At 45.6% G+C, this 14,951-nt stretch overlaps 1 protein-coding gene across 4 annotated transcripts in view; it reads right to left on the bottom strand.

Annotated features, from left to right (window-relative positions):
- Window positions 1-14,951, bottom strand: part of kcnq1.2 (potassium voltage-gated channel, KQT-like subfamily, member 1.2) — a 211,464-nt gene that overhangs the window by 178,381 nt on the left and 18,132 nt on the right. For 2 of the 4 annotated variants that reach the window (XM_019893409.1, XM_019893407.1), the window contains exons 8-14: window positions 13,845-13,955; window positions 13,669-13,764; window positions 13,097-13,234; window positions 11,227-11,395; window positions 10,905-10,931; window positions 9,907-9,960; window positions 9,504-9,621 (exon numbers count right to left, since the gene is read on the bottom strand). In XM_019893409.1, coding sequence (XP_019748968.1) covers window positions 9,504-9,621; window positions 9,907-9,960; window positions 10,905-10,931; window positions 11,227-11,395; window positions 13,097-13,234; window positions 13,669-13,764; window positions 13,845-13,955 — 713 coding nt within the window. Of the gene's footprint in view, window positions 1-6,758; window positions 8,214-9,503; window positions 9,622-9,906; window positions 9,961-10,904; window positions 10,932-11,226; window positions 11,396-13,096; window positions 13,235-13,668; window positions 13,765-13,844; window positions 13,956-14,951 lie in introns of those variants that run through there. The other 2 variants (XM_019893410.1, XM_019893408.1) reach the window with 2 other exon arrangements.

Here is a 14,951-nt window from a genome sequence, read left to right as displayed (position 1 = left end):
TTTTGTGGCCTGACGTATCAACGGGAGGCGAGGCAAGAGGGATTCAGGAGGCAAAGCGCATGGAGGAAGCGCAAAAAACCTGCGCTCCGCCCGCACAGAAATGCAGACCTTCGACACGTTTTATTTGCTCCCGCCCAGAAACGCAATTCTTGGCCTACACCTGCCATCAGAAACAACTTTGCCAAGAATCGTTTTGCAAGAGATATACAGTGATACTCCTCTACAACGAAATCATGTTTGCAGCAAGACATTTTTCACAACAGGGGGTTTTTCACTAATTATCAACATTCCCAAATGAAGACTCTTTCAAAAGCAGAAAATGTTCACACAAAGATAGACACACGAGTGGTTGAACACAAGTCTGATCTTACAGTCGAAATGAGCTCGCTTGTTGAGGGAGAGCACATCGTACATCAACATCAACAACCCAATGAACTCTTTGCACCCGTTGTGCCCACTCATCACCACCACCACCCGCCCCCCAACACTCTACTGCCGATTTATAGTGAAATAAAGCAGAACCCGAAGACGGAGAGCGGGAAAGAGAGAGACTGCAGGCCTGTCAGGTTCTGCACACATCCCAAACAAAGCGGGAGGTGTCCGAGAAGTGTAGTTCGGTGACTCACCGGTGAACACGAGGGAACCGCTAAATTTGTCTTAAAAATCCACAACACACAAAAACGAGATAACTCACGTCAGCCGATTTATAGTGAAATAAAGCAGAACCCGAAGACGGAGAGCGGGAAAGAGAGAGACTGCAGGCCTGTCAGGTTCTGCACACATCCCAAACAAAGCGGGAGGTGTCCGAGAAGTGTAGTTCGGTGACTCACCGGTGAACACGAGGGAACCGCTAAATTTGTCTTAAAAATCCACAACACACAAAAACGAGATAACTCACGTCATACAGTAAGAATTATTTTCCAACGCTGAAGTTTGGGACACTTTTGTGTTCCGAGAGTTTTTGAATGGCAAAACTATTTTGTGGCCCTTTCAAGTCGACTTCTCTTCCTAGCAATCAACATAACTGAACTGAAGAGTAGGTTACTCTGCCCCCTAGTGCGCTGGCATGTAAAATTCAACAACACAACCACGTCCAGATCGACATACCAATCGTCAGTTTGTCATTCCGTGATTTAAATTGTCAACAATCATTCACCCGCGCAACTCAAGATTGATTCCAAGTGTTGCTTGGGAGGGAAAACAAAACATCATTTTCTTTTCATTTCCTTTTTTTGGAGGGGTGGGGGGGAGGTTACATGCTCAAGAATTAGCAGTGGGCTGTTTCTCTTTTCCCCATTTAACCCTACTCACGACCAAAGTGCCTCTTGGCCCCCCCGTCTCTCGACCACTAAACCCCCCTCGCGGGTCAGCCCGACGGCGGCCCTCCCTTGCGTATTTTAAGTAATTGCTCGTGGCAGTCAAGGTGTCTGCATAAGGGCCTGTCATAAGCAATCCGCTGACATGAGTAGGGGCCTTGTGCATGAACCTAATCCAGTCAAAATGGAATGACAGAGAGGATTAAGAAGTTACTCAACAGCTAAAATAAAAGTAAGGCTGGGTGGTCTTTTAAATTAACAAAACCACAAAGATTACTCTTTTTTAATATTGGCAGAAAAGTACTAGTTTTAGCATATAGCACCGTACGACATTTTGGAAATACAGTTTGAGCCCTCAAACATACTTGGAACACATTTAAAATGATTCAAAGGCACTTTTTAAACATATCTGAACTCAAAATTGGAAGCATAAGAGGTACAGAAAATGACAGGAGACATAAACGGTGCCGTGTGAAAAACATGACATTCGATGGCGGAGAACGGAAAGTTACAAAGCGAGGTCTATTGTTTGTCGGAGAGCGTTCCTGTCGTTTGGGGCATGAAATGAAAAGTTGACCGACCAGATGTAGAGCGGGTGGCAGTATGTGCCTGCGTGAGTGAAGAGAAAACCAATAAACCAATAAACCGCCTGTTTAAGCGCTCTTTAGGAGGCGGGACTCAGTGGGATTGCGTGTGAGGTCCGGGTGTGAGCGGTGGCTGACAGCAGCTTCTGCACAAGTGTGCCTTTTGGGTTTTACTGTTCTCCCTGGCATTCATTGAACGGCTGAAGTGTATTCAGTGACTTGCTCGTCTTGCCCACATAGGATCTGTGCAGCGAAATTTGGGGACTTTTTTTTTTTTTCAGGCAGTCATAGGATCATTCCGGTGGGCTGCTTCTTAACACAGTTTAGGCATATTCTACTCTGCTGTATTTCCATCAACAGTTATGTGTGTTTGCTGTCTAGTCGATACACAGTCAGCACTGGAAAATGCCTGCACACACACACACACACACACACACACACACACACACACACACACACACACACACACACACACACTTGCCCAGACGACAATAACAAAACAGGCATCGCATCACGTCATCCATGCACACATCCCCGACTGCAGGTATTCTTCCCGTAAGCAGAGGCTTAAAAACACACACACACACACACACACACACACACACACACACACACACACAAACGCACGTGCCGCAGAGGCTCAGTTCCCAACACAGCATTTCCTGAAAACGAAGACCGCCAGAATGTGTGCTGCGGCCTGACCCAAGGTGAGAGAGACTAAATCATACACAAAAGAGCACAAAAAGATTATGCACATACATTTGGACCGGCCGCGCACGTTTTCTTCCGTGCGAGACTACTGCTGATTTAAAAGAAAACATATCGTGTTCCTGTTCGCCGGGGTGTTTGGAGCGACCGCAATTTTTTTGTTCGACGCTCCGCCACAAAGATCAGTGAAAGGCTCAAAGAAAAACACAGCTTTGATAGAGAGGCAAAAGTGCGGTTTCCTTGATTATTTTCTTTTTTCCTACTTCCTCCGCACGGCAGGATGGAAAAGTGGGCTAGAAATATGACAATGAGCAGGGGCCACGTCGCCGGGTAATGGTTGTGGTGTGAGATGGACTCGGCGCCGAGACCCGCCGTATGGAAAAAAAAAGGGGGGGGGGGGGGGGGGGAAATTAAAATCAAAACCTCGACAAGGACATTTCCACTTCATCTAAACACTACACTTGACCTACGCTTCTTGCTCTGGGTGGAAATGAGAGCAGAAATGATGGCATCTTGACTTAAAGGAAGGGGGGGGGGGGGCGGCAAAAGAGTTAAGTGAGGAGCTCGGCGGTAGAGGAGTAATGTTGCAACAGCGCGTCCTGCTGGTCCAAAAAGGAAGTGCCCATCTTCCACTCTCAAACATGCGTCCATATTCTCTCGTGCTTGTTCTCATTAGGGTCACACGTGAGTTGGAGCCTGTCCCGGCTGGGAAAGAGGCGGGGTGTATTCTGCGTTGGTTCGGGGAGAAAAAAAAGCCAACGCTGCAACAGGGAGGCGAGAATCCAACGGTGAGGTAGACGTGCCACCGGGCACCGTGAGGACTGGCCTTGGACTGGCTCCTGATTGTTTCAACTCCTACTATATGTGCAAAACTCGGACCAAAAAAAAACCCAAAAAACTATAAGACATAAGCATGCGGGCAACATTGACGCCAGGTGGCCACGACAGTCCCGTTTGCCCGAAACTTAATGCGCGGTGGCCTTCCCCCCCCCACCCCCCTTCATATGCAAACCTTGTTCATTTTTCACTCTCCTCCACGGTATCGGTGACGGTCTACAATGTGGGGATGGGAATAAAATCCATCACATGAATTTCGCTTTTCCTAATGGTTAACTCCATCCAGGCTTCTTTGTAAACTGACTTTCGTTCAAGTTTCAGGGGATTCTCGCAACAAGAATCTTATTTTCTAGATTCTAAAAATCTCTGGCTTCCCCAGTTGTCTTTCTTCTAAGTTTGACCTCCTCTCGGGCAGGTTAACGAGCCAACATGTTTTCTATCCCCATTTGGATATTTGCAAGGGGAGGGCCGCCACAGACGAGCTCTGTCGACAGGCCGTCCATTCATCTCCAGGGGCCGGAACAACAGAGGGGGCTTTCTGACGGCACCTGGCCGCCGATGGACGCAACATCAGAGGTCGGGTGGAGGCGGCGGCGGCACCGGTCGCCACACCTGAATAAACTCTCCTCCTTTTTGTACTCACGTCGAGACCCCCCCCCCCCCTCACCGACCACATCAAATAGTGTGAAATCCTGCGAGTACGAGAGTCGAGCCAAAAGCGATGCGGAGGAAGCCTTCAGCCGTGGGCCTGTACAAACAGGCCACTCAGGTGCTGCTGCACACTGCACTTTTCATCCACGGGGAGGGCAGGCGAGAAGATGGAAGGAAGTCTATTTATCCAGGTGTCGGTGCTAATGTAGGATCAGAGAGGGGCGGGGTCGGGGGAATGGGGGGGGAGCACCTCACAGGGACAGGGCAGCATCTATGTTCAAGTTGGGACTCTTCCAAGTAGAAAGTGAGGTGGGCATTCATTTTCATTTTGTCAGCGTCGTGAACTGCCATTCAATGCACCTTAGATGTGGCGGCAAAGTTCTTTTCTTTTTCCAAAAAGTCACAAAATGTGAAAGTACTGTTAGAGGAAAGGCCCTTTTCACCATGTCGCCGCACTTCTCGATGGCAGAAGACAGCTTGCCACGTACTCATTGAGGGACCCGATGACTTAACTGACTTTTCCGGTGCGCCGGATTAATGGGACAGATGCGCTCCTTTGACACTGACATGGACTGCGTGATGATGTTAGCTCGCAGGTTAGCTATTATCCATCCATCCATTCATCCACTTTCCGATCCGCTTCATCCTCACAAGGGTCGCGGGGGGATGCTGGAGCCTTTCCCAGCTGTCTATATAGGCGGGGGACACCCTGAACCAATCACAGGGCACACAGAGACGAACAAGCATCCGCGCTCACAATCGCATCTAGGGACAATTTAGAGTGTTCCATGAACCTGCCATGCATGTTTTTTGGAATGTGGGTGGAAACCGGAGTACCCGGAGAAAACCCACGCAGGCCTGGGGAGAACATTCCAAACTCCACACAGGGAGGCCAGTGCCAGAATTGAACCCTGCACCTCTGCGGTTAGCTATTATGTTTTGCAAAATGACAAGGCAACAAAACATTTTCTATCCGGCCTACATGTGAGAAAATGGCGGCTTGGTTGCCCCGTTGTCCTTTTAGAAATGGGTACTCCTCCCTTGGGTACTCCTTGAAGTCTTCCCTGTCCAGCACTATCCAATTGATTCATCTTCCTTGATCACCGGTTCCACTACTATTACATATTTTGAATTCATTTGGGAAATTTGAAGAAATAAATGAACTTTTTGGGGCCAATCCGGTAGTGGAAGCCCAAACACGTAGCAGGTATAGCGATAGTTCAACAGAGATGCTTGTCCCGTCCCAAATGTTTGTCAAAAGGAGACAATGCGCACGGTTTGAAAGGACCCTCGCCGCACACATTGTGCCCCCCCCGCCGGACGGAACGCCGTATGCTGGCACCGCCCCCGCCGTGCTGTGGCTATCACGGTACAGTGTACAAGACAAGCATACAGAGGCGACGCAGACAAAAAGTCAATTTGTTCACAGCAACGGCCGCACAAAAGGCGCCAGTTGCTCGGCAGAGAGGGGGGGCCCCCCGCTTTAGAGAGGCCGGGGGCCCATGATGCATACGTCTCTGGCCTCCAGTCCCTCCCGTGGCGCTGCGGCGGTGCCTTTTCATTATTTATCTCCGGCCAGCTCGGAAGAGGGGAAACTAATTAAGAGCTGCCTGCAGGTGGGCCGCTGCAGGCTTTTACAGGTCTGAGGACGAAGAGGAGGAGGAGGTGGGAGGAGGAAGGAGGACTGACCACCCCAGGTCACGGGACGACAGTGCCACAATAGGGTTTGAGTGAAGACACGGTCGAAGAGGGTTTAGGTTTGTGACGGAGGCCGAGCAACTCACTCGTTAAAACACAAAATTTGGGAAAAACTCGACTCGACTTGAAATCTGTACATTCATTAGAGTAAATAAATACATTTGGAACAGCCTGTATGAGCTTCCAAACCCTAGGTAAGAGTCGAAAAATTATCCTGTAAATGTCATGGGCTCATTTCAAGCGCCTCCACCCCCCGCAAAAAATAAAGAAATAAAAATCTGTGAGATAATTGACAGCAGAAAAATAAATAAACCAATATAATATTGATAATAATGATAAGAAGAAAAAGAAAAGTTCAAAGATAAATATTTAAACAAAATTAAATACCATAATTGTGTTTTAAAAAGAGAAATAAAAAGGAAAATGTGTTTTTATTGTATATATGGATTTTTTTTTTTCAAAAATGGTTGGGGAATAAAAATTGAGTGATTTGTGTGTTTCAACAGCCCCAAAATACATGAAAATTAAACCACAATGACTTTGCAGTAGTAGTCGTACTACAAGTAAAAAAAAAAAAGGAAGAAAAAACAAGAGTCACAAGGCCAAACTGACTATCTTTGCTCCAGATCTGCGTAATCCTTTTGACACCCACACACGAGAAACACACACACACTTCCTTGGTGGTGGCAAAAGAGTCTTTCAAGCTTTGTGTAAGATTTTCGAGAGGGAGGATCGCACGCATACGCTACCGTGCACCACTTCCTCTTCAGAGGCCCGGTGATGACGATGCTGACGCTTCTCACACATATAAAGGAAATGAAGAAAAAAAAAAAAAACACTCCTCCTACACAGCCGCAAAGTATCGGTCCTCTGCAACAAATCCAAACAAACAGCGGGGCTCTCCAACTTGGGCTACAGCGGTGGAGTCGCCGAAGGAAAAACATGGCGTGCGTGATCGGTAGGCGACGCGCCCTCGGGCAGTTCAGGGTGGAGATCCACATACGGAGTCCAAAATGACAGCGCTATCCTGGATGGCATGACACACCAGGGCAGCTGTTTTGGGAGTGCGCCGCACGGATCTGGTCTGAGCCGGGCCATAAAAGCTGACTTACGAGCGCGCCGGCACTGCACGGCACACAAGCGCTCACTGTCTCCGAACGCCCACTTGAAACGCGCGGGGGCCAGAACGCTCACACGCATCCGCAAATCATGTCACAATGGAGGTGCCACGTTTTCGGTATGGCTTGGTTCAGTCAGGCGGGGGGGGGGTTCGGAAACTTCTTGAGGCCAAGGACACTTTACTGGGAAGACAATGTACGCATAGCGCTAAATGCCGTGGGCTCCTGTTTTTAGATATATTAATAAATTATGTGTTAACCCCCCCACATCCCCCAGAAAAAGGCTTTATCCTGCCTTTTTCCATCCTTTCATAATAAGAGAGTTTTCACAAAGTGCAGCCGTTTCTCCCAGTGGGCACAAACTGACAAACGGGACTGACTTCAGATCTAAAGTGGTGCACGCTGCCATCTACTGGTGATTGTGCATCAATAATGTTGTTTCCAAACTTGAAATTTACAGTGAAGCAGTAGCAGACCCTCTCTCACCAGTACCCGCTAATAAAAGGTAATTGACGTGTTTAGTCGTCAATGGCAGTTTGTTGTTCCGTTCAAAAATGTGACTTCCAAGTTTGAGGATGATAGCTTTCAACCAACAACAACAACAAAAAATTATAATAATTATATATTCATATTTAAGGAAGGAAATGGCCTTTAAAAAGTATTTTCCAAAGTGTTTAAGGACTTTATTAAAGATGGTATTCATTTAAATTGTACTAGTGAAATAAATTAACATTTGGACAGCATTAAAAATGATGAAAATGCAGCTGTGTTGGCATCATATATTCCCTGAATTGCTATTGTTGTTGCTATATATTTTTTTTTATGTTATGATGCCATGCCAACCATTCAATCAATAATCTGACAAAAAACGGTTTGGTTCATTTGGCACCTTGCGCAAACAGACCAAATGGAATAAAACATGCACTGTAGCAAAATAGAACAGAGGTGATTGGTGGAAATGGTGCTGAACTGAACAACACTTTTTTTTTTTTTTTTTTTTTACACAAATAAATGCTCCTTGGGACTAGAAATATTCCAAACAACACAAAAATAACTTGGGTTTTAAGTGATGTCCATTCACAATATTTTAAAACGTTCCCATAGGATCGTCTTAGATGGAAGACGGGGCAAAGAGTGGAAGGTGGAGGGAAGAAAAGAAGGAAGGAAGGAAGGAAGGAAGAGGCAGAGTGGTCAAGAAAAGGAGAAGAATAGCATGAGAGCCAGTACAGTACCTTGTGGAATTCAAGTGGTGTGTGGAGAAAGAGTCCTGGACCGATGCCACAAACGGGCAAGTCAAAAGACTGCAAAGAGAAACAACATGCATTCTGACGCTCAGAACTCTCCTCTCGAAGCAGTTGAGCAGTGGTCTTTTTTTTTGGGGGGGGGTGGTGGTGGTGGTCTGCGGGTCGTGTTTAACGGATGATGTTAATAATGAGACTTTCTGAATGAAGCTATAGTTGGTACCAAATATGACCGTTATGTGACAAAATAAATACAAAAAACTAAGGCAAAAAGTGTACAGCCCCTAAAAAGCAACCACTTGTGCAGCAACACTGTTCAAAATCTGTACAGCAGATGATTTAAACAATTGGATACCTTCGAAAATTGTATCCATTTGATCTCATCTCTCTACCAGCTTCGCAAAAGTCAAATTTAGCTCAGCGAGCACCGACAGAATGCACTCAACATGACAACCGAATCAAGTCAAAAGGACGTCACTTGGGCACTAAGTTACCTTCAACTTGTATTGATTTTTTTTCCATGGGAGACAAGAGAATTTCCTTTTCCATTGGAAAAAATAAAAAAAATGGAAAAAGTGATGGATTCGAATGCCCACCCCTGATTGAAATGCTTGACAAATCACAACATGACAGATTCCACTCCAGCCCTGACGGTGGCAGTGGTGCATGTTACAAAACAGCCAGAAGATGACAGCAAAAGCAAAAACTTCTTTCACCGTACCGCCATCTGCTGGATCTGTTGGGTCACTGCCCTGTTACCACAACTTTTTGCTTGGCGGAAGTTATCATAACAACATTGCCGGATGTTCCAAAACACATCTATGACATTTTGGAGTCACCGGTGGCTTAAGCCAGGTCAACGGGAGGCGGCGACACTCGTGATGTCAGACCCTCGTGTGGCGACAGACCATCCCGGGATGTGCTATACCATCTTTTGTTTACAACTTTGCACTTTTTTTTGGACCTTTTTCTTTTCTTCACAAAGCACCTAGCAACAAACATTTCCACTTTAAGCCTATTTTGGACATTTTTACAGGGTTATTGGCTTTTTGAATAAAATGGAAATTCAATCTCGTCTTCATTTCAAGAGTTGTTACAAAGACATGTATATTTGGTGGCTCAGACAAATAAGGATAAAGCAAAATGATGAGTTATCTTGATAGATAAGATCGCTAGCAAGCTAGCCAGATAGCTAGTTAAACCGAGAGACAGACAAACACATGCCAGGGACCCTCTACTGATAAAAGGTGCCTTGACGAGGATGTCACGGGCATTCCCAGTATCAGATTAAAAGTGGAGTAATGACGAGTGGAAAGTGGGGCAATCAAAGGTGTGTTTGGAGTGACTTACTGAGAGTTGTCCGTCATCACAGAGAGGGGAATATCTTCCCACATACAGTCCAGCTCGTCAGTCAGGCTGCTAGCGCGAGTGATGTCGACGGACATGCTGTTGCCGTGGGTCATCTTCACTAGAAATAAAAGATCAACATTTAGGTCGGGATAGCTTTTGGTCTTGTTCCGACAGAACACATTGTTAGCTATTCACAAGCTTAGCCTGGATTGTGAAAATGACTGAGTTAGCAAAGCCTGTTGACTTGGCCTTGGGAGGAAGAAATTATGGATATATATATATATATTTTTTTTTTTTTAATGATGTATCTGGCTTTATTTTGACAACATACGAAATGTGTTTTATTTTTTATTTTTTTTGCTTAACGAAAATACATAGAGAGAAAAACGAAAGTGAAAGATACCTGGAGAGGAAGGACAGCTCAGAGTGAAAGACGACCAAGAATGATGACGAGGGCCTGGGTGCCATTTGATGCAAAAGACAATTAAAGGAAATAGACGAAGGGTTGAACACACCTATTTGACATTTAGAAGTGCAAAACAGTGCCCAAAATTCTGGATTTTAATCAGCATTTTATTTTCCAATCATGGTGTCATGACCGCCAGACAATGAGCAGTTTGTGATTATAGCGATCACAATAGCCAACCTGTGCTGGCAAGACACAGTAGAAGGGTGCAAAAAAAAAAAAAAACATGTACCGTATTTTCCGCACTGTAAGGCGCACCTAAAAGCATTCCATTTTCTCAAAAGCCGACAGCGCAATTTATAATCCGATGTGCCTAATCTATGGATCAATATTTTGATTTCTAGGATGTAGTATTTTAAATGTTCTGTAAAGCCCGTTGTTACAGCTGCAGCGGTTGGGAAAGCGCTATAGCCATAAAGCTGTATTGTATTGTATTCACTTTAGCATAACTCCATCTAGTGCACAGGTGTCAAAGTCCGGTCCTCGAGGGCCGGTGTCCTGCATGTTTTCCATCCCTCCCTGCTGCAACACACCTGATCCAAATGATCAGTTCATCAGCAAGCTCTATCGGAGCCTGATAGTGATCCTGATCATTTGAATCAGGTGTGTTGCAGCAGGGAGGGATGGAAAACATGCAGGACACCGGCCCTCGAGGACCGAACTTCGACACCTGTGATCTAGTGGATGCATAATGCAACCTCAGCCATTATTGTAGCTTCTATTCTAAGCGCCTTAGAATGCGACGCGCCCTATACATGAAAACAGTTTTAAAATAGGCCATTCACTGAAGGTGCGTGCGCCTTATACTCCGAAGCGTCTTATAGTGCAGAAAATACGGTAGTTGTTTTGTTTTTTTTTAATTTCCGTTACATTCGGCTTTTAACGGCCAACGAACATGTTAGCATCAACGTACCTGTCAAGTTAAGCAAACTCACCTGTTTGTCTGAATATTCTAGTGATTCCTGTGGAGAGGGACAGAGAGAGAGAGAGAACGAGGAAAGTCTTTCGGGAGTCCATTTGACCGATGCAATTACTGTTTCTGCAACATGATTATATTCACGACGCTTCAAAGTTGAGGACGGGTGAGATGATAAACATAGCCGCTTTTATGTGGTTATGCCTGAACACATTATAGATTTAAAATCAATCAATCAACAGATGTTATTATTTTTTTGCCATCCATTAATTGCGCACAATGTCTCCCCCCATTAAAATGGGGACGCAGAGCTCCGTAACCGAGCAGATGGCAAGCGGTACCTTCCACGGTGCTACTCGGCTCCTCCACGAAGAAGGAGACGTCCTTCTTCTCCACGGAGTCGTCAATATGATCGTAGGTGATTTGGGGGATGGATACGGCCAGCTCCGACGATACGCCCATGGGGCCGTGACCTCGCATCGACTTCCGCCTCCTCTTGGGGACCTTTTTCTGAAGCACACAGCAAACAAAGCAGCTGGGAAGAGATACACTTCATCTCTAACTTCAGCGAACACAAAATATTACAAATGACAAAAAAAATAAAATAAATAAATAACTCCAATGACACCATGTCACGCATAAAACATTTGTTGCCACACTGCTGTAAATCTATGGACAGTGTGCTGCTCCTTCTGGTATTCGTGCTTTGGCTATCTGGCGGCAGTACAAACAGCCATACGAATATACAGTAAATGGAGACGGTCACTTATATAATTCATTCTTAACAGAGAATAAACAGTACATGCCTGTGTGTGTATTTTGACTATCTGTCAACATGTGGTGCTCCACCGTTTATGTTCAAATATGCATTGCTTAAAGAGTTACCATCTTGCAACACCGATGCTACCCATTAGTCCATCTATGGTGTTTTCAATTGCTCGTTAGCATCAAGCTAGTTTTTCTAAAGTTGAAAATACATAACGCGCCCTTCTCCTTGGGTGATGTTTAGTTTGACAGTACAAGTTAACTAGTCATGAAAACAAACAAGTAGCCTCGTTTTCGAAGAATTTCCCATCCGCCCAACTCCTGCGTGTTATGAAACGCGTCGAGTTGACGGCGGATTGGCAGCTTGTATCTCAAGGTCACTTGTATCTCAAGCCACAACTGAATTTCTTTAAAGTGTCAACATGCAGCCGAATTAACTTTTACATTGTCGTCACTCAGATATTCATATTTCAAATAATTTGGGGCAGGGGGACACCCTGTATAAATGGTCATACCCTAAAGAAATGCCAGCTTTCAACTAATTCCCCCCATTATTTTGCACAAGATCCCACTCAATTTGTGTGAGAGCCGGTGCGTGACTCAGTGACTTTCCACGGACACCAGCGGAGTTCCAAGAACAAAGCGGTGCCTAACCGACCCCAACGCCACCCACACATGAGCTCAATCATTTAGCGGCAAGCGGTGCAGTCCGAAAAGCAAACGAGGTTGAAATGAGCCATTAAAAGGAGTCACTGATGGCGGAGGTGGAGAATTTCATCGGAATGAAAGGATGGCGGGAATATGCTGAGAAGAAGAGAGCGATAAACCAATTATGCAAAGAGGGAAGATGAGGGCGAGCGGGGATGGCAAATATGGAAGAGAGACAAAAGGTGTCACATGCGGCGACAGAAAAGAGCGGAAGCGGCTCCCCCCCTCCATCACACCCCCGCCGCCTTTTTAGGTGCGGGTTCAATGCTACACAAAGATTGTTTTGTTGTTGTTCTGCTGGACAAAAGTTTACTCCCATGAGAAAGGCGGCGGTGACATCATCTCAACTGACTGAGTCTTTGTGCGCACCAGACAAAGGCATCGAGTCATCCTGGTGGAGGGGGACCGCGTGTGTTTGTGGGAACTTCACTTGCCCTTTCATGCTGCTCGGCCCGAGGTGCAACGCAGCTAATATTGATGCGGAAGGTGAAGGAACGGCGCTAGAAGAGAATGCAGTGAAGGCTAGACATGCAAATGTGCCACTGCTATCATGCGCGGAGTTCCTGAAGGACAATTCAGAACAAATTCATACTTGGAACCGGAAGTTGAAAGAACTGAATAACTACAAACCAGAAGCTTCTACGATCCATATACACCGTTACGTTTTAACTGCGGGTCAACTGGCAACTTTGTCAACACATCTTTTTCTGAATGAGCCGACACGAAATGACATCTTACCGAGATGTTCAGCTTCCTGATGGTGGGGCTTGAGTTGTCTGATTCCACCTTGGCGATGGCCTCTGGAGTCAGGACGTACATTTTCCACGTCGCCGCACAGCCGTTGGGTTTCTCCGCCGCATAGCAGCGCCAAAGCGTCTGTGGGACATCAAGGGAATTAGACTCAAATAGATCTACAATGTTTTTTTTTTGAAAGTGTGGTTTTCTGAGAGAGAACATGAATTAAAGAGGGCAAAAAAACAACGAGGACGCAGTTACAAGTGAAATGACCATCATTTTTATTCTTTACTCTGTTCTTTGTTTTTTACATTGTGCACAACTCTCATTTATGTCTGGATTTGGGACGAATTTACATGGAAAACGCGTCTCTACTTATGAAATTTTCAAGTTAAGAAATTTCTTCCAGGGCCAATTAATTTCGTAAGTAGAGGTACCACTGTACTATATTGGAGTTGCAAAGATCGTCTGTGCTGTCAATTCCGTATTTTCACAAGGCTTATTCTCCATGTACGCTTCGTTAGCAAGTGGTGACCTCAAGAATTAAAAAAGAAAAAAAAAAAAAAGGCAGTTACCTGGATGAGAGAGGCTGCGGCAGGGATTTGTCTATTGAAGTGCTTTTGTCTCTGCTTCTGCTGGACCTTCAGGGCGAACCCCGATCCCAAGATGCCCTGAGCCGGGAAGATTAGGTTGCGCTTGCATCACGGCAGGCGACAGAACAATGTGGCGGGGAACAATTAGTGACACTTACAGCCGGCAGAGCAAAAAAGGAGATGGCAAATACGCTGAAACAGGAGGCGATGGCCTTGCCGATCCACGTTTGAGGGATCTTGTCTCCATAGCCGATTGTGGTCACGGTCACCTCGGGAGAGAAGAGAGAGAAGGTGGTTATTTTTACACCTTGGAAGCCGCATGTCATATTTTGGAAAGCTGGCATGTTTTGTCTTCACTACTTTTGGCATGAGGTTTTTTTTGTTTGTTTGTTTTGATTCCTTTTTCTTTTTTCACACTGCACGAAAGAAAAAATAGACAGGAAGAGAACATTTTAAATAGAACAGCTGAACTTTATTTGGGTTAATCAGAGGAAACGTTAAATGGTAGCGGGTGTGTTCTGATTCCCATTTAACAGTTCGAAAGTGAATGGTTAATTCTACCACAAATGTGATCAAATAAATAAAACCGAGTATTTGAACAGGGTTGTGGAGACATCCCCTGTTCAAATAGTCAAATGAATATTTCTTGAAATATATTTTATGCATTTATTTTTCATGCAGTTTATTTTTCAAGATATGAAAAAGAAAAAAAATCTGTGGTGATGGCCAGCCGGTTAGTGTATTTAAAAGTTGTCACAATGATAAAACAACACATTTCATTTGAAGGCACCTCTCAGGGCACTTGAGGTCAGCTTGCTGAGAAATTGCGGAGGGTCGAACGATTGCCGCACGGCTGAAAGCTTTCGAGCCAAGAGAGGACAAACGGTGAGTTGCATTACTCCTGGAACAGATTCATTTGATTTCCATGGTTCCTTATGGGGCGGGGGGAATTCAGTCAAAACCCGAGCAAATGGAAATTTGAACTGCCCTCTTATAATGAAGCAGGGCCCTGGCGGGAGGACAAGAAAGTCGGGGGGGGGGCTGCAAGTGAGAGAAAGTGAGGGAATGTGATCCAATCCTGGCATCGGCTTGCTCTCCAGCTGTGTCCCGCACCTGCACACGGGGGGTTGAGGGGGGGACTGTGCCAAAGATCAGGGCACGGACATTCTTGTCAGCACACACGCACGCACGCGCACACACACACGCGCACACACACACACACACACACACACACACACACACACACACACACACACACACACCCA

The sequence above is a fragment of the Hippocampus comes genome, unplaced genomic scaffold, assembly GCF_001891065.2.
Source record: "Hippocampus comes isolate QL1 unplaced genomic scaffold, H_comes_QL1_v1.1 scaffold62, whole genome shotgun sequence".
Taxonomy (NCBI): Eukaryota; Metazoa; Chordata; class Actinopteri; order Syngnathiformes; family Syngnathidae; genus Hippocampus; species Hippocampus comes.
The sequence above is the reverse complement of the archived record's forward strand: the minus strand, read 5'-3'. Positions and strand labels throughout refer to the sequence as shown.